At 37.4% G+C, this 21,269-nt stretch overlaps 1 protein-coding gene across 1 annotated transcript in view; it reads left to right on the top strand.

Annotated features, from left to right (window-relative positions):
- The window catches only part of LOC124121016 (myosin-10-like), a 48,354-nt gene extending 33,965 nt beyond the window's left edge, over positions 1–14,389 (top strand). Inside the window, exons 24-33 of the mRNA XM_048391891.1 lie at positions 600–661; positions 927–978; positions 1,384–1,457; positions 1,886–1,937; positions 2,796–2,869; positions 4,262–4,313; positions 4,530–4,603; positions 8,755–8,806; positions 9,022–9,095; positions 13,530–14,389. Coding sequence (XP_048247848.1) covers positions 600–661; positions 927–978; positions 1,384–1,457; positions 1,886–1,937; positions 2,796–2,869; positions 4,262–4,313; positions 4,530–4,603; positions 8,755–8,806; positions 9,022–9,095; positions 13,530–13,532 — 569 coding nt within the window. The 3' untranslated portion in view covers positions 13,533–14,389. The remainder of the gene's footprint in view (positions 1–599; positions 662–926; positions 979–1,383; positions 1,458–1,885; positions 1,938–2,795; positions 2,870–4,261; positions 4,314–4,529; positions 4,604–8,754; positions 8,807–9,021; positions 9,096–13,529) is intronic.
- Positions 14,390–21,269: the final 6,880 nt, after the last annotated feature.

Genomic DNA, 21,269 nt, shown 5'->3' with positions numbered 1-21,269 from the left:
CTTACGTCCACGTGCTTGTCCATGCACTGACTATAACCCGGATGATTAACCAGGACAAACCAAAACATTAGAGAACTTAAATGAAGCTCTCATAAAAGAACTAAAATGACTTATCCTCACAAGTGGTAGCCTACACTGTTTTCAAGAAATTACAATGCAAGATCTAAGGAGATGGTCTTGTGATAACCGAATGCTGTTAAGGCAATAGAAGGGTTTTCATCACCACTCATTGTCTAAATGATACACGTAAACAGCTGTCAGATATCATACTGTATCTTCCTACATTTAATAACAAGGCCTAAAGGTAACTGGATATCCGTGAATTTGGAAGAATGTGTCCTAAGTGGTACATGCCTTCTCAAGATACTTAAGGGCAGTTTGTTTGAGAAATTGTAAGTGTGTCTTCAAAACAATACCTTCGTCTCTAACAGATTGTCATTCCGCATGGTGGATATATTGGGTATCGGCTGACGTTATAACGTACATGTACGTACCTAATAATCCTGCTTACATTTTATGGCACTGTAATTGGCACTTCCATGCTGTTTTTACTTTTACACATCTGATTCTTGCATTTGAATGTTGTGATTATCTTATAGGCCTGAATGACAAAGTTGTGGAATTGGAGAAGAAAGCGACAGATCTAAAACGGCAACAACAGGTACACTTATACGGAAAAGAAATGTATTCTTAATCAGGTCTCGTTTGTTATTAATGCATATCTATACAAACATGACATGTATTATGAATCATAATAATGCATAGTTTGTCTCGAACAGATGGCTGTCATCAAATATTGCTTTGAAGCTATTGCAAAGTATGAAGCTGAAAACTACTACTATGTTTTATAACATTCATAGGCATGTTCCTTGTGTTTCAAAATAATATTTTGTAGCATCACACTACGTTGATTTTGTTCTGAACAGACATCGGCATCTAGCAGCGTTATAAACATATGGCCCGAAGGACAACAGACATGTAAGAAAAATGACTCTTTAAGTTCGATTGGTGGTCAAGTAATGTTAAATTGTGCAGGCTAATTACCACTTCAAGTTGCAAAGAATATCTTTGGTAGCAGGTAAAAAATCCCTTCTGTGAATCTGAATCATACACTCTTGACAACTGAAGATAAATATATGTTGTTGCAAAGGGTTAAAATCCTTTCTCGGTCAAGCTCATGCTGAAATGTATATTTTCTGTATGGTCTTTGCCGACTCACCGAAATCGCAGTGGCGAAAAAACGGCATGTTTTGGGATGAAGTTTCATTAAGTGTTGTTGATGTGAATTTCTGCAGACATCTAACTTACGTTTCATATGTGCTGACAGACGCTACAAAACAAATCCCGCCCAAAATCGTTACATTTAAAACTGTTTCTTCACAGCGTTAAATGACAAAATTAAGGCCATGGAGCAAGAGATTAAAGATCTAAAGGTTGCCAAGAAAAAAGAAGAACAGGTAAAATATTGATAACACTAAAAAATAAGTGTTTCTATGTTGGTGTTGTGTATAATAGTGTGCACTTTTCAAATCTGCTGGCCTCAGACGAAATAAGCAAACATTGTTTGCAATTGACGTCCAAGAATTGAATCTTTCTATAAAATAGTGTTGATAATTTCACTCTCGATGCTTAATTTCCTGTGAGAATTGATTTTCAGCAACCCATACTTTCCGTAAGCGGCGACTATGCTTGTCATGACAGGCGACTAACGGGATCGGGTGATCAGGCTCATGTTTTCAATCACTGGATTGTCTGATCCAGAATCGATTTTGATAAGACTGCCGTCATATAGCTGGAATATTGCTGAGTGCGGCGTTAACAAACAAGCAAGAAAACATACGATGCTTAAGGATAATAAGGATATTGTCAACTTTCGTCCAAACAGTTATCTGCAAGTCTTAGAGATGAAAAGAGAACGGTTGAAACTGCGCATCACGGTAAGAAAGAATGCAACACTCAAACAGTTGACTAGTCAGTCAGTAGCAGGTGTATTTTATGTGCCAATGAATACTAATCAAATGATGATGATTTACAGTTGAGGACAAGAAGAGAATCTACAATAGCTTCCATATATCCCATTAAAATGAATTATGAGTATTTCATTAGCTTTGACTTTTTTTACCAAATGATTCATGATGTAACTTTTGACGAATGTTCTTGTATGATTTTGTTCTTAAAGGATAACAAGGCTACAAACTTGTCAACATTCTGTGTATCTCTTTTAGCTCAGGGTATTTGTGATCGAAATAATATAAGTTCGGAGATGGTAAGAGTGTTTTTAGAATGACCTGATTCACACTGGCCATGGTACGAGCCTAGACCCTTTTCAAAGTGTTGTTTCTTGTTTACTCAACAAGGTGCTGTTGCATGAATACGATCATGTCCAGGATAACTCTTGAATTGTGCTTTTGGGCCAATTAACAATTTGCAGTTGAAAATTATCATTTTAATGTATTTAAAGACCATTTCAAACTTCCAGAGAAAAGCTTGGAAAGTCCAAGACCAAAGTCTGTAATTGTCAATTTAAAAACATATTTACATATGACACGTTGTTGTCATACCTCTCAATAAAATGGAAAACAAAGCTCGAGCATATTAACAATAATAATTTCACACTTAAAAAATCAGAATTTCCCCAACATCACAATTATAAATTGCATAAAGAGTTTTATATTCATTGTTGGTATGCTAATTTAATCCAAATATCCTGATAGTATGTGATCTTTACTGAACCCACTCATATAGATATGCAACCATAAAGGTTGGTTTATACTAATGCTCCAATTATTTTCTAGAACTGAATGACATATATGTCGCAATGGAGAAAGATTTTGAGGACCTCGAACTTGCCAAAAAACGTGAAGAACAGGTAAACTTCATATATACGTGTGTCATAGTGAAGTTCACTTCATCGTTTTCCACATGTTTCGTGAAGTCATTAGGACAGACTCATTATCAAAATATAATGCTATATCCAATTATGCCCCAGTCGTTGTGAAGACCTTTCAATAGCAAGGTGCCACTTGTTAATGGTCAGATAAGATATTTGAAGCGGAAAAGGTATACACATTCTCTGGTCAAACACAGAGACACAGAGATGATTTTCAGTTTTTAAATCGCTTTCAGTGACGTTATTTGACATATGTTATGTTGCATGTGCACAATTTATTGATTGGCATTGTATTCTAGATTCACTTTATATTTTAAATCACACATACTACTAAAGTTACTGGAAGGTATGCGAGACTATATAATCCACTTCTATAAGTTCAAAGTGATTAGAATTATCTTCAATAAATAATATTATAGATTTTTCTCGATCTGCAATATGAGTTCACATAATATGCCAATAATATGATACATTGCCACCAGTGTGTAGAAGATGTTGAAGGAAATATTAAGGCTAACAGAATGGCATATCAAATGTTTGGGATATATTTAGCGGCGATGACCAAATTGTAGTCTACAATGCTTAAACCCTGGAAAACTGTCATTCAATCAATGACACAACAAATAACAAGAGCTACCAGGCTGCCGCCCCTAAATTACCATATTTAGATCTACTTTGAATTGTAATATATATGCAGTATAGGCTTCATGTCCCTATTGGCTTCCACCTATGTGTTCTCTGTCCATCGTGTTGTGACAGCATCATCTTTTTGTTGTCACCTACCTACCAATGTTATCCCATCTCATGTATGCAATTGTTGTTGCTGTTAATCCTCTACTGTTAATCCTCCACCTACTATATATATTCTGTACTATTCTATCCTTCAGTCCTGCTTGACAACGGTATAAGGATCTATGCCGAAACGTCGCTTTAAAGAAGTTGTTATCCATAAAATTGTGTCTATCTTGTCATATGCAGTATAGCTACTCAAGCATGACTTAATGTGAGGAGTGCTGCCTTCATAATGACTGGTACTTGAATCAAGTTATATTGAGGAATTTACAGTACCTTATAAAAGACAGGTCATGGTTGTATGAAGCTGTCGAAAGTCATGCATAACCCGCACAAACATGCAGATGGTTTCTAAATACCTGTATGTCGAAGATATGTCACAAATAAGTACAAGTTTGATAGAAAGACAGTATAGACATGAGTGGATTGAAGACAGGTGCTCTATGAAAACGAGTCAAATACAAGTAAAAAAGGAGGTCAAATAATACCAGTTGAACACAATATATTAAAGAATGTCTAGTTTTAACGTGTATATATAATGTATGATTCAGTAATATGATTCTGCCTTGTCATCAACAGACACCAGCAATTCTCAGTGAGGGAAAACAAATGGCTGAAAATGAGTACAAAGGTAGGGGATGCTAAATCTGAGACGATCGTGATACATATCTAGGTTGGGGGGACTGAAACAATTAAATGTACAAATGTAATACAAAACGTATGCTTTTTGCAGTGGATCATTGTTATGAATACGTTTGACATGTGACCTTTAAAATTTAATGCGCCTATACTAGACTCGCACTCACAGGCTCAGAGTCATATGATTGCTACTGTGATTGTCTTCTAGATATGAATGATCAAATGATTGCGATGAGAAAGGAGATAGCAGAACTGAAACGTGCCAAACAAGAAGAGGAACAGGTACGTTTAATGCATTCTCCAGACAAACACATTTTTGATGACTGCTTTGTATGACTATACCCGTGAAGATTCCGGGGTAAAATAGGTCTTCAACAACCCATACTTGCCGTGAAATGCGACTATGCTTGTCGTAAAAGGCGACTAACGGGATCGGGTGGTCAGGCTCGCTGACTTGGTTGATACATGTCATCGATCGATGTTCATGATATTAATCGCTGGATTGTCTGGTCACATAGCTGGAATATTGCGGCGTTAAACAACAAACCAACCAACCAACCAACTTTGTATGACTAAAACAGAAATCAAAATTATTCTTATATGTGCGTATATGCAATGCATCACAGGCGTATACGAGCAATAAGCTATTGAACATGTTCATTAATTGTGACGGTTGCTGTCAGTGAATATTAGATGTCTTGGTAGGTTTGCATTGACGATGATACTTAGTTTACGTAAGTATATTATCTTTTTCCCATTTTATTTCGGAATTGGAGGGCCAATATTACAATTTATATAAACAATGTTTACAGTATCTGGATAACTTTTCAACAACAATTATTATAGAGTATGTATTTTCATTTATACAAGTTTTATTTAAGTACAGGGCAATACCTTTCAAAATGTTTATTTTTGTTGAAGATTTCAATTAACTAAGTTTTTGGCGGGGAGGATAGTTGTGGTAATAATTAGGGAGAAATTTATTTCTACTTTCTGTATAATGACGGAAAACCAGAAGAAAAAAGTACTCAACTTCGATAACTATATAATCACAGTTTCGGCATATTAATATATTTTGGTCAACATCAAATTTGCTATAACGCATTTTTATACTTTTAGATTATGGACAAGAATACGAAATTTGGTTACATTATATGCCAAATCTTTTCCAATCAAAGGTGATGTAAGATACAAGTCTGGGCCCGTATTTATAAAAAATCTCTTAGAGTTGGAAATTTACTCCTAACTGCCAAAACTCCTAAGAGTTCACTCATAACTCCTAAGAGTTACTCCTAACTCCTTAAAGTAACTCCTATCTTTAGGAGTGGTCATTGGCACTCTTATATACTCAGGTAAACTCTTAGAGTACCAATATGGCCGCCGCCGTGCAGTTGCGACATCGTAGAAACCGTATATTTCGAGCTCGAAAAGATGTGTTAAATAACCTTACTGATTATCATAATGTTCTTGAATGATCCTTGCTCTGTTAATAAATGATATGATCCTTGAAGGAGTGAAACGAAGACTTTTATTCATCGTCAGTGCAATGAATACAGGACGCCGCCATTGATACTGGCTCGCACATGGTCAATCCCAAAACGAGACACTGACCTCTGACCAATACACGACTTCATACCAGATAATTAAACAACTACCACTCAAACTACTCCAAACTCTTCTAAAACTCTATAACCTCATATATCAAAACGGACAGGTCCCATCACCTTGGAAACAAGCCCTTGTCATACCAATCCCCAAACCCAATAAACCAGCTGACCAGGCTAATTTTTACAGACCAATCTCCCTAACTTCTAACTTATGCAAAGTAATGGAATAGATGGCAAAATACAGGCTACAACACTACTTAGAACAAAACAACATAATAAATCATGACCAAAGCGGTGTCACTCCTGGACGCTCAACCTTAGATAACCTCGCCCGGCTAGAGCAGGTAATTTAAACAAGCCAACTTAACAAACAATATACTACAGGCATCTTTCTAGACTTCTCCAAAGCGTTCGACATGGTTTAGCATAACGGGCTAATACAAAAACTACAAAAAAATAGGTCTTAAAGGTCAAATAATTAACTACATCCAAGGTTTCCTGACAAACCGCAAAATCACCGTGGGCATAGACCAAACGCTATCGGACCAATGTCCCCTAGAAAATGGCACTCCCCAGGGCAGCATCCTAAGCCAGACACTCTTCAATATTATGATTAACGATCTATTCGAGGGACTATCCCCCAAAGTAAACACATCAAAATTCGCGGATGATGGAGACCTGGATCCGCACTAAAAGCATTAAAGTTGCCCAAAACTTAATACAAAAATCTCTAAATAAAATACAAAAATGGGCTGACGAATGGGGCTTCTCCCTAAACTTAGAAAAAACACAGGAATGGTATTTAAACACAAAAATATGCAACCCTCCTCCCTAAAACCTCCAACGAAACAACAAACCAATCAAATTTAAAAAACAAACCAAATTCTAAAAACACCCTCCTCTCACTCTATACATCACTTATTAGATCCAAACTAGACTATGGCAGCTCTCATTAAAAAACTATACTCAATCCAGTATCAGGCCGTAAAACTAATCACACGAACTCAACATGGCACCTCCTCCACCTCACTCCAGGCCTTAACAGGAGAAATGCCACTTAAACTACGTAGGGAACAACTTACCCTAAACTTCTGGGCCGCGTCCCAATCAAACCCTCTAATCGAAAACTTAATAAAAAACAATATTAGCCATGGAAACCACAGCCCTAGACCGGAGAAATCCACTACTTACTCCAATTTCCCAAAGAATAACCAATTACCTAAATGAACACAAAATAAATAATCTTAAACAAAACAATAAATCATCCATATCTTCACTCCAAAACTTAAAATACCAAAAATAGACACAACACTAGCCGATACGCTAAATAAACAGACCGATCCTAACATCGCTAAAACCACCACACCACCTAGCATACATACACGAAAATTGGCCAAATTGGTGTCACATAAACACAGATGGATCCTCAGATTCGATCTCAAAACACACAGGTTTCGGAGTACACATCGCACAACCAACCATTACACCCAATTTACCGACTCCCAAACAACCAATCCATATTCACGGCCGAACTCATGGGCATGGCCTCAGCACTACACAATCAGCAATCTAAAAAACACCAAAAAGTCCTCATCCCAACCAACTCCCTCACTGGACTACAAGCCCTCAAAAATAAAAACACTAAAAACCGCCCCAAACTGATAAATCAAATACTCAAAAGCTCAAACAACTTAACTAAGGCAGGTAAACAATAGAGTTCATTTGGATCCCCGCCCACGTAGGAATCTTTGGAAATGAAAACGCAGATAAAGCAGCAAAATTATCCCTTAAACTCCCAGAAATAAGCTTAAACTTACCCAGCTCAAAATCAGAAACCAAAAGTGTCACTAAACAAAAAAATTAATACTAATTGGCAAAATATATACCAAAACTCAAATAGCCAAATCAGGAAAGTACTAAAAAAAGACCACCCTAAATCTTAAAATCGCACTTACACTAGAATCAATCCTAAAACCACAAAATAAATTAGAAAAATTCAAAGCCTAAGGCATATACCTTATTAAAACAGGACTAATTAGTCGCATTTAAACCCCAAATAAAATATTAAAACCAAAACTACCTAATGTAACAACCACCCAACACACACAGCTCCCTTAGCTCGTCCTCCACCAACCCTTGGCATTCATTCCAAATCTCAAAATTTTGAAATTACTATATAAGCAACCCCTAAGGCCCCCTCCTGGGGTGCACAAACTCACTTTTCCCCTTTTCGGAAAAACATTAAATGGCCTGGCCGGGCCTGTGTGCGACATACGCTTGCAGTCGGAAAGCGCACGTTAAATCTCCAATATAAGTAAGAACCCTCATTCAGTCTTGCTTGACAACGGTATTAGGATCTATGCCGAAACGTCGCTTTTCACAGTATTAAAGAAGTTGTTATCCATAAAATTGTGTCTATCTTGTCATATGCAGTATAGCTACTCAAGCATGACTTAATGTGAGGAGTGCTGCCTTCATAATGACTGGTACTTGAATCAAGTTATATTGAGGAATTTACAGTACCTTATAAAAGACAGGTCATGGTTGTATGAAGCTGTCGAAAGTCATGCATAACCCGCACAAACATGCAGATGGTTTCTAAATACCTGTATGTCGAAGATATATCACAAATAAGTACAAGTTTGATAGAAAGACAGTATAGACATGGGTGGATTGAAGACAGGTGCTCTATGAAAACGAGTCAAATACAAGTAAAAAAGGAGGTCAAATAATACCAGTCGAACACAATATATTAAAGAATGATTAGTTTTAACGTGTATATATAATGTATGATTCAGTAATATGATTCTGCCTTGTCATCAACAGACACCAGCAATTCTCAGTGAGGGAAAACAAATGGCTGAAAATGAGTACAAAGGTAGGGGATGCTAAATCTGAGACGATCGTGATACATAGCTAGGTGGGGGGACTGAAACAATTAAATGTACAAATATATTACAAAACGTATGCTTTTTGCAGTGGATCATTGTTATGAATACGTTTGACATGTGATCTTTAAAATTTAATGCGCCAATACTAGACTCGCACTCACAGGCTCAGAGTCATATGATTGCTACTGTGATTGTCTTCTAGATATGAATGATCAAATGATTGCGATGAGAAAGGAGATAGCAGAACTGAAACGTGCCAAACAAGAAGAGGAACAGGTACGTTTAATGCATTCTCCAGATAAACACATTTTGGATGACTGCTTTGTATGACTATACCCGTGAAGATTCCGGGGTAGAATAGGTCTTCAACAACCCATACTTGCCGTAAAATGCGACTATGCTTGTCGTAAAAGGCGACTAACGGGATCGGGTGGTCAGGCTCGCTGACTTGGTTGATACATGTCATCGATCGATGTTAATGATATTAATCACTGGATTGTCTGGTCATACAGCTGGAATATTGCTAAGTGCGGCGTTAAACAACAAACCAACCAACCAACCAATTTTGTATGACTAAAACAGAAATCAAAATTATTTGTATATGTGCGTAATATGCAATGCATCACAGGTGTATACGAGCAATAAGCTATTGAACATGTTCATTAATTGTGACGGTTGCTGTCAGTGAATATTAGATGTCTTGGTAGGTTTGCATTGACGATGATACTTAGTTTACGTAAGTATATTATCTTTTTCCCTTTTTATTTCGGAATTGGAGGGCCAATATTACAATTTATATAAACAATGTTTACAGTATCTGGATAACTTTTCAACAACAATTATTATAGAGTATGTATTTTCATTTATACAAGTTTTATTTAAGTACAGGGAAATACCTTTCAAAATGTTTATTTTTGTTGAAGATTTCAATTAACTAAGTTTTTGGCGGGGAGGATAGTTGTGGTAATAATTAGGGAGAAATTTATTTCTACTTTCTGTATAATGACGGAAAACCAGAAGAAAAAAGTACTCAACTTCGATAACTATATAATCACAGTTTCGGCATATTAATATATTTTGGTCAACATCAAATTTGCTATAACGCATTTTTATACTTTTAGATTATGGACAAGAATACGAAATTTGGTTACATTATATGCCAAATCTTTTCCAATCAAAGGTGATGAAAGATACAAGTCTGGGTCCGTATTTATAAAAATCTCTTAGAGTTGGAAATTTACTCCTAACTGCCAAAACTCCTAAGAGTTCACTCATAACTCCTAAGAGTTACTCCTAACTCCTAAAAGTTACTCCTATCTTTAGGAGTGGTCATTGGCACTCTTATATACTCAGGTAAACTCTTAGAGTACCAATATGGCCGCCGCCGTGCAGTTGCGACATTGTAGAAACCGTATATTTCGAGCTCGAAAAGATGTGTTAAATAACCTTACTGATTATCATAATGTTCTTGAATGATCCTTGCTCTGTTAATAAATGATATGATCCTTGAAGGAGTGAAACGAAGACTTTTATTCATCGTCAGTGCAATGAATACAGGACGCCGCCATTGATACTGGCTCGCACATGGTCAATCCCAAAACGAGACCCTGACCTCTGACCCATACATATGCATACAATTATAAACCTTGATTGCATATACACTACAATCCTCCTTAACTTTACATTACAAAGTAGGGCAACATACAACTGATAAGTAATAATCTATAGATATAAAAAAAAAACTTACTTGTTAAGCCAGATATCATGATTGCCAAGATGAATATTATCTTAAAAACAATCCTATCAGATTATATAAATCACAATATTAACTTAAACTTCTAAAATGATGAACAACCTCAAATACCGTCCTTAACACTTACATAAATGATTACTTTGCTGAATATTGAACAAACATCAAATCTTATGTAAGAAATTGAAGAATATACAAAATGTATTCTATCTGCATACTAATCAATAAAGGAACTAGACCACGTTTACATGAACTAACCAGTGGAAGTATAAATCAACTGTTGTCAACTTTTATGTTCAATCTTTATGCTCCGGATAGAATATATCTTTGATTATCATAATATGTTCAAAAACACTTTATAGTTCTGATATAGAGATCACACTTCATGTGTACATTTGTGATTTTACATCACTTATGTTTCTGGATATAATGTATCATTTTGTAGTCCCGGAATCGAACTGGCAAAGTGATGGATCTGGTAGAACGTCTGTTTGGTAGTTTCAGGATGGAAGTAGGAGAAATATGTTCTCTTTGAACTTCATCTGATGTTTGCGATGCTGAAATCCAAGGTAATTTGCAAACTGTGTAAACTCCTTACTGTTGAATGGTGGACCATTGTCTGATTTCACAATTCGAGGTATTCCTTGCCTCGAGAATATTGCATCAAGCTTTGGACAGATTTTGCTGATGTAGATCGAACGAATTCCACTTCTGGATATCGACTATAATCATCTACAACCACTAGCAAGCATTCTCCAGACAGATAAGGTCCTGAGAAGTCGATCGACACATTTTCCCATGGAGATGATGGAAGAATTGTCATTTTGAGTGGTTCTCTGTGAACAGGAGTGTCGATAGTTGACTGACATGCGATGCAGCGCTTGATCTTGTCTTCAACTAGATGATCTATACCAGGAAAACATACCTTTTCACGTAGGAGCCTCTTGGTCTTTACCATTCCTTGATGCCCCTGATGCGCAAGATCAACTGCCCGATGCTGTAGAATTTGGGGGATCACAATCCTGTGGTCTCTCAAGACTGTTCCGTTGTATACAGCATATTCCATGAATCGTACGAATGGTTCAAGTTCAGGATCCACCCAGTTGTCTGCTACTGCAATGATCACCTTTTGGAGTACTGGATCCAGCTTTGTAGCTGCTTGAATTTCCTCGAACTTGAGAGCCTTGGGTACTGCATTCATGGTAACGTAGTTTACATAGTCTTCTGCTATGTTAGGTAATGATGAAACCTGGGGTGGATGATGACTTATGTAATCTTCTGGGTTGTTTTCGTCACGACCCGGTTGGTAGGCAAGTTCATACTTGTATGGCGTGTGTCGGATGCGCCACCTCTCTATTCTGGCCGAAGTTGGTTTTCGGCTTTTTAAAGATTCTGAGAAGCGGTTTGTGGTCTGTGATGATCTGGAACTTCTTCCAGAATGTATACAGGTGATAGTGTTCAGCTGCCCATATGACTTCCAACATTTCTCGTTCTGTTTGGGAATAACGGGACTCAACATCAGATAACGCACGGCTGGCATAGCTAACAACTTGAGTACTCGCATTTAGACTTGTTTAGGTTGATGCCATGTTCACGGAGTCTTGTGAATACAGCATGAAGAGTTTGATCATGCTTCTTCTGAGTAGCACCATGAACGATTATGTCATCTTGGTTGTTTCTACATCCGGGAATCCCTTGAGTATCTTCTGAAATGACATTCTGGAATATTTCTGAAGCAGAATTTATACCAAAGGAGAGGCGTTTGTATCGTCTGAGTCCTGCATGGGTGCTAAATGTGGTCAGATAGCGACTTTCTGGGCTCAACTCCAACTGATGGCATCCTGCATTCAAGTCTAGCTTGGAGAAGACTGTCGATCCATATAATTCTGAGATGAGGTTATCAATAGTTGGTGAAATGTGATTTTCACGTCGAATACACTTGTTGACCTCACGCATGTCAACGCATACGCGGATGCCTGACGACTTCTTAGGTACTGCAACGATGGGACTGACCCATGGAGTGGGCTCATTCGGTACTGGCTCTATGATGTCCAGATCTTCTAATCTTTTCAGTTCTTCCTCCATGTCTTTCCGTATCTGGAATGGGATTCACCTGTGTGGTTGCCGGACTGGTTGTACTGATTTGTCAACATGTAGTTTTATCTGTTTGTTCCTAATTTTGCCAATTCCATTGAACTGTTCTGGAAAATCACAAATAATGTCTTCCATCTCAGATGATTTCACATTTCTGGCGATATGAATGATACCCAACGATTCACCAGATTGATAACTCAAAAGATTGCCACATCGACCTGATACCACATAAAATTCAGTCCTGTTTTATGTTTCCATACTGAGCAGGTAGAACGGTCTTCCCAACCACATACAGTGGGTCTTGTGATCCAAATGCGAAAAAATGACTCTTGGAGTCTCTAAGATTTCCAATTATGTGCCCTTCCTGTCTGAGGGCATCATATGTTGGTTGGTCAAGCATGTTTTCAGCTGCGCCAGAGTCTATCACATATGGGACTAATTTTCCAGCAAAGTTCAGTTCCCGGACTGGAATTTTGTTGTTTCCATTGTCCATTGTCATGTTGACTGATTCCTTACATTGGATGGAATAAACATGTTCTTCATTAGTGTGAGAGTCATGATGGTATTGATTATCAATAGTCCATCTTTTCTAATTGCAACATCTAGTTACATCAATAATTAATATTAATACGGTACCAAGTGTGACTTATTTCAATGGGTTATGAAATATCAATGTTGCAACCTTAAAACTTGTAAAATCAATAAATTAACTATAACAATTTATCAAAGAACCATGCTTTGACCTGTAACCTTGTGTAAAATACCATATCAGTTATTTGGTTTTTAAATTTCTTTATTTTGATACTGTAATACTCCTTCTGGAGTTCAAGCACTTCGATTTCTAATTTTTCTCTCTTTTCCCTTAGTGAGACTTCTGAAGGGCTGAGCACCTGAACAGGTGTGGGAAATTTAAGAGGAATGTAGTCATCCAGCACACAACTGCTGGTGCTGGTGCTGGTGTTGCTGCTGCTGGTGTTGCTGGTGCTGGTGCTGGCCAAGGGTGTGAAGTTGATCGGGTTCTGGTATGAGGACCAAGACTCCGGAGCGCTGAAACAAATTTGATAGTGTGTGTTGATGTATCATTTAAGGGGGGAATCCTTTTGTGTGAATAGATAATATTGTATGTAAAACCGTTGACACTTTTTGTTAATATTAACTAAGTACATTCATTAATTTGAGATTGCTGGTCATAACAATGATAGTTCAATGACAGTTCTTATATTGACCAAATATATTTAACACATTTTTAATTGTGAATTGTGAATAGCAGTATAGTACATATTTTTTATGTAGGGTACCTTGTTGTACTGGCATTTTCAGGGAATGAATCAAAGCCATCCAATCCACTTATGGTAGTGTTATCACGTCCCAGAATGTTTTGAACAACCTCGGCAACTGTCGACAATTCAGGTCCAGCCGGACAACTACCTGTAAATAATTAAATGAATTTTGTCGTTCTTTCATATCTTATCAATTGAACTTTGTATCCTTTTTCCTATATTGATTTTGTATATGTACAGTGTGTAAATCTATATCTGTTGTTATAGTCATCAATATACCCAAGTTATTCAAATTTGATGCTGTTGATACTGTTTTAAATTTAATATCATGATATATATGCTAAAGTTATTCTTCTTCCACTGGGATGTAGTATTTATGCAGCATGTTTATATTATTCTGGAATCAAATTGGAATGTCATTCTTCACATTATAGATATGAAATAAATGAAATTTTAATAACAAAATAAATTGTAAATATTTTTTTCCTTAGGCATGATCATCAATTTATGTACTTGGATTATGGGTTATTTTCATCATTTTCAAGGCAGTAAGAGAAAAAAAGAAAACAATTTTGATTTTGATTGGAGAGTATAAATACATAGATTCAGAGCCATTTTTCATTTTATGGCAACATCTTTTACTTAACAGAAATTCATAGCAAAATTTTAACTTCTAGGGAACAATTCATACATTTTTCCCCAAAGACAAATGAAACTCTGTAATCCAAGGAATTAAATTGCTGTATTAAATATACATGTATTATCAATTTATTATTGCAATTCCATTTTTACTATTAAAATGAATTATTTGTACCTGTACCAGTGAGCTGGTTTCTCTTGGTGGCTATCCCCTCTCCACTGTTAGACTGGAGAAGCCACCACTTCTTCATAATGTCATCTGTGGTTCTTTTGTTCTCCAAAGATCTGGGATGTGCACGATTGATTTGGTTGATTATATCATCCCAACATTTCTTATTATCATCAGAAGAAAGATTGGGCCCAAATTTCCCCTTAATTGTAGCCTTGTTGGCTTCTATTAGTTGTACCAGCAAAAGACAAAAAAATATATTTTATTAAATTTTATTAACATTAATGAAATGCCGATACAACTAGTAAATTGAATCATAAAAAAATAAACATGCGATAGATATAATAAGATTGGAATTGGTTTGTTAACAATATAGCATTTGTTGTGAAATTAGTGCCGGTGATACACGAGACGATCTCGGTGCCGGTAATATTTTATGTCAGATCTTGTCACAGACAATTATGCATTCGAAATGTGCAGAAAAAACAACAAACATATGATACAAATAACATATATTTATTTAACATTGGAAAAAAAATCACTGTTATGACAAAAAACACAATTGACAATTCAGTGTCACCGGGAATTACCCTGATCGTCCGGATTTTAGACAATAATTACACTTTCGTTACTAAAAATAACTTGGGAATTCCCTAGTTACGAGATAGGAGTTGCTCTAAGAGTTTTCCTATATGTTAAGAGTTCGTTGACTCTTAGGAGAACTTTTAGAGTAACTCTTAGGAGTTAGGAGTAACTTTTAGGAGTTAGGAGTAACTCTTAGAGAAACTCTGATAGTTTTTATGAATACCGGCCCTGGAGCAAGCCATTTCTTACAGGAATTATAATCAGAAAGAAATGATGAATTGCCAAAAGAATTTATACCAGTTTTGCATTTCTATATTTGTACATCGTTTTTTGAACATACAACGAAACTGTTTAATATCGCCACACTCTTGGGCAATCCAAACATTGTCAAAGCCTGTCTGCAACAACATAGTTCTAACGTGAGAAACCCAGTTTATACCATCTTGATCATAATATATAAGTACGAGTGTCGTGTAGCAAGGGTATACCCATTTGGGTGCATACGAATTATTCTACACCAATAGCGTATACATGTACTGAAATAGTGCGCATATAAATAATGCCTGTCCACTTCTCCCAGAACGGCATTTGTAGAACAGTATTTGCTTATTTAAAGAAATCTTTTAAAACATATCCTTTGAACATTTTCGGTAGTTTCCCGATTAGAATGTTCCCAAATTTCACTCCGTAATATAAAATCTGTGCAATTCGTTGGTTGGTTTGTTGTTTAACGCCGCACTCAGCAATATTCCAGCTATATGACGGCGGTCTGTAAATAATCGAGTCTGGACCAGACAATCCAGTGATGAATATCATGAGCATCGATCCACGCAATTGAGATCGATGACATGCATCAACCAAGTCAGCGAGTCTGACCACCCGATCCCGTTAGTCGCCTTTTACGACAAGCATAGTCACCTTTTACGGCAAGTATGGGTTGCTGAAGATCTATTCCACCCCGGATCTTCACGGGTCTTCACAAACCTACTATTGTAAGAGTCGTTTCAAAAGATATACTCGGAAAATGCTTCATTAATTTTAAGATAGTGGAACATGCTTTTCTTGCTTGTGTAGCAAGACTTTCACGCGTCTGTGACCAAATTAACCTAATAATTCCTAAATACTTATAATGTGAAGTAACTGTTATCTCTTTTTCATTATAAAACCATTTCTCAAATTTCTTTAAGTACCCACCATTTCGGAAAACATTATTTGATTTGTCAACAATGACTCTTATAAACTCTATCAGTAACTTACTTTACATATGCCTTTGCCGAACGTCGCTGGAAACTACTTTTTCACAAGCACTAACATTTTCATATATGTTTTGAATTAAATTAAACATTTCTCTTTGAAGGTTTTTTTTGTAAGAGAATATATAAAAGTTTCTTTCTATCGACATAGTCAAAAGCCTTTTTAAAAATCTATGTAGGAAGCATAAAAACGATATTAGAGGCAGAGGGCATGAAGCACAAACATATTGTCTGCTGTTGAGTGATCTTCTCTCAAGCCTGCTTGCGATTCTGATAGAATCTCGTTTAATTCGGTCCATATTCGTTATCTTTCTTCATTAATGGATGTGAATATTTTCCCCGTAACGCTCAAAAGAGACATACCCGTATAATCATTCGGAAGTTTGGGGTCGCTAGATTTGGATGTGGGTAAAAAATAAACCAATATTCGACGCATCTGGAAAAATGCCAGTGGTCAAGATTGTATTATATATGTTTAGGTATGGTCTTTTGAATGCTTAAGAAACTGTGAGCAGGTCCGCCATCTTTCCCGGATGATTTGCAAGATTTAAGATTTTTTTCGAAACTTCATCGTCTGTTATCTCTACTGATCGCATATCAGTACTATTACATTTATCATAGTTGCTGGCACTCTAAGACATACAAAATCGAAAACCGATTAATAATTTTAGCAGTATTATATATCATTGTTTCATTAATGCAGAAAACGTCAAATTTCACAAGAAAATGATACCTGTCTGGATTATCTGCATTTAAGTTAGGCAATTTATGTTCCATGCACAGATACTTAATACTCACAGGGCACATTTAAATATCTTTCATCTGAAGCGTTTATTTTTTGAACGGATTATTGATGTGCTGATTGATATATTTTGGTATTTGTTTGTTTATGAAAATGTTGTTGCCAACAGATATCTGCACGTCTTAAAAACGAAATGGAAATGGCTGAAGCTGTAAAAATGAGTAAGCAAGTGATTCATCTACTTGTATGGTTGAAAAGATTTTAGTCCTAGAAAAACAAAAACAAGTAAACGGATTTAGATACACAACAACACGATGTTTTCGAGGAGAGGCTAGAAACGGTTAAAATGGTTATAACATTTGAAAAATCTTTTTTTTTACGTGATTTTTTTTCTTCTGGTGCAACAGTTTGTTACATCATCTATGCCCAATGAGTGAGTGAGTGAGTGAGTGAGTGAGTTGGGCTTAACGCCGCCTTTAACAGTATTCCAGTTATATCACGGCGTGTCAGCTTGATGTGGGAGGAAAGCCCGAAGTGATGCAGGTCTCAGACGTTAACCACTTCGGTGAAGCCCACGAGCACGGGTATGCTGCTGACAAACCCAGAAACATAATCGGGGTGAACCGGGATTCGAACCCACAATCATAGATTTCTGGCGTGACCAAGGGACGCAACTCTGCACAGCGAATTGCGGCGCCTTAGACGACTGGGCCACCCGTGTGTCAGCAACTCTAGTCGTGTCGCAAGTGATTAGCGATTTGATTAGCTGTTTAGGCGTGATTTCTTAAAGCCTTGTTTCTGATTAATCGACCCTGGACTTGAGTTGCCAAATCATGCGGAGCCAATTGATATATTTTTGTTTCTACAGAACCTGTCCCAAAGTCTGCAAATCACAGACTCACACTGAACATATTGGCTACCTCTCGTTGAGTTCTACAAGTTTGAAGTATACCAATACGTTATAGACGAGGGGTTCCCAATCTGATCAAAAGTATTGCATTGAAGGAAGAGTGGAGAGTTTACGTATTACTGTGGATAAAAAAATGACAATCAACAATATTAATAACTCATACCGATTTAACATGTCAAGGTGTGTGTGTGTGTGTGTGTGTGTGTGTGTGTGTGTGTGTGTGAAAGTCAAGAATGCACCCCCCCCCCCCCCCCCCCCCCCCCCTTCCCACGTGCAAGGGGAACCATGTTTCTGGTGTGCTCTAGCGTTAGAATTTCTGGCAGTCGTTTCAAAGCTGATATTTCTTCTGAAAATAATATTTGAATTTCATTATCCCCTACTTTTTTTTAGAATATACTTCTTTCTCGTCTTTTTTAACTTTCGGGATTCGGGGGAAAAATGGGTCCCCAGTGACATCTGTTTGTTGAAACGGGTGACTAAATAGATCTGATAGTCCGGCGGCGTGAAACATTTTGCTCCAAATATTTATTGACCCGTGAAGATTCCGGGATAGAATAAGTCTTCAGAAACCCATACTTGCCGTAAAAGGTGACTATGCTTGTCGTAAAAGGCGACTAACGGGATCGAGTGGTCACGCTCGCTGACTTGGTTGATGCATGTCATCGATCCCAATTGCGTGGACCGATGCTCATGATAGACCGCCGTCATATAGCTGGAATATTGCTGAGTGCGGCGTTAAACAACAAGCAAACAACAACAAATCCGAATATTTATCACTGATTTATCTTGCCCACGGTGATATAGATGGAATATTGTGGCTTGTTACAGACACATATGTTGCCATACATCTCACATTAGTTTTCTCCTTTCAGCCAAGGAAGAGCACGAGGACGGTCCTTTGGGTATATCTTGTAAGTAGAAATTCACTACATTGCATCTCCCATTGTCAAGGTCTGTTAATGTGTGCCTGTATTTGTGACCTACGACAAGAAAATAATCATCGGCCTATCTGTGTCGCCTTTCGTTCAAGCTAAAGCCAATGCCTCAAGAAACACGTTTTGTGGTACACACTTCTAAAACAGTTAATCGAATTGATCTTACTTGGAAATGAGGAGGACATGTATCCATGGTTCATTGAATGTGTACATCCCTTCTTTTAAAGACATCAGTTGAATATTACCGTGTTAATAAATGGATTATGGGTAGATATATTATAGGCCCTGGGTTTGTGAAACTCAGCACAGATAGTGACAGACTGTTAGACTTGGACGCAGAGGCTAAGGCAGTAAATTGAATGGGTGGGACACTTGCAAACATAGGTCAGCCACCAATGAAAGGTGTCTTCTGTGTTTGTGTTGCTATAAATGCAGTTAAATTTTACTTTGTGCATAACTGCTAGAAACCCCGTAGTCGCACGTTCATGATTGTGTAGGTGTTGTGACGATAGATTGCTTTTCTAAGTGTTCATGTTCTACAGAAAAAACCATCCCTTCAGAGAGCTGACTAAGAGGGGGACCTTCAAAGTATCTGATGTAAATCATAACAAGCTGAAAACTATTTTAGTCTCCCTTGTTGCATGATTATTCCTCCCTCCAAATTGAAATGTGGTGCCATGATGCCAACCTCAATCCTTCCTCTTGAAAACCTCATTCTCGTCACTAAAGTAATCTGACGTCCAAAAGAAACTTTACCAACTAAAAATATAAATTTCAGACAAAGTATAAATTTTCTTTTCGATGAAGTCTATCTAAAACACATAACCTAAGTGCAACAATAGTGTATGCAGAAAATGTTAATCGCCTGTTACATGTTTGCGAGATAACACGCGAAAAAGTGAAAAACACGTGCACTGCGGACAAATGCACGTGCGGGTAAGGGTATAAAACAATTGCAACGGCAAGTCAGACATCCACAGTGATAAACATAAACATAAAAGAAACTGCCACGACTCACAGTCGAACAACTTGAACGAGCCTTGGGTATGGTACAGATGAGAGCCACCCATGCCCATCTTGCAGGAACCTTCGGTTGCTCCCGTGTTGCCGTTACCAACTTGATGCAATGTTACAGACAGACAGGGCGGACCGCTGACAGGCCAAGAACAGGCAGACCCAGGGTAACCACGCCCCATGATGACCGGTACTTGCGTACCTTGCACCTCCGAAATCGCTTCTTGACAGTGACGTCATCGGCGACAAACAGCAGCCACGTGGTGTCATTTATCAGCATGACAACGCTAGAGCCCATACAGCCAGAATTGTCACTAACTTCCTCGCAGCCAGCAACGTCAACGTCCAGCACGCTCACCCGACATGTCCCCCATAAAACACCTCTTGGATTTGATGGATCGTCGTGTTCGACAACGACCACACTCTCCAGCCAACCGGTAAGAACTGATCTTGGCCCTCCAAGAAGAATGGCGTCAAATCCCACGTGACCTCATCAGACGACTGACTTTTTCTGTGCGTCGAAGAGTTTTTGCGTGTATTGAGGCATTTGGTTGTCACACACGCTACTAATGACTTGTTATTGACCGTGAGCGATTGTTTATGTACTCTGCCTACTGTCCATGATTCTGAAAGCTCGAGTTTTGTACCACACCCAACTTTGGAGGGTTCTGACATCATTTCGGTCGCGGTATGATTGTCATTTTTAGTGTTGATTATGTTGATATATTGATCTTCTCAATACACTTTACTTCATGCATGTATGTTTTGTTGTTTTTGAGCAAGAGTTATTTCAAACTCTGGTAAAGTTTCTTTTGGACGTCAGTTTACTGTTGGAAATGCTAGAAAAATGCTTTTTGCCTGTTAAAAAAGGATTGATTTATTCACAGACTGTTGTTATTGAACTATCTGGTAAATAAGTAAGGTAAATAGGTAAGTATTTAAGTCACAAGGAGTCCTATCGACAAGTTTACAGGAGACAAATTCGAACGAAAACCTTAAGTTTACATTTATTCTAAGTCCAATGATGAGAGTCTGAAACGGACTATAGAAATATGTGTACGTGACTCCGTTATAATGAC

Source organism: Haliotis rufescens, unplaced genomic scaffold, assembly GCF_023055435.1.
Source record: "Haliotis rufescens isolate VD_foot unplaced genomic scaffold, xgHalRufe1.0.p SCAF_101, whole genome shotgun sequence".
NCBI lineage: Eukaryota > Metazoa > Mollusca > Gastropoda > Lepetellida > Haliotidae > Haliotis > Haliotis rufescens.
Note: the sequence above shows the minus strand (reverse complement) of the source record. Positions and strands in the feature narration are given on the sequence as shown.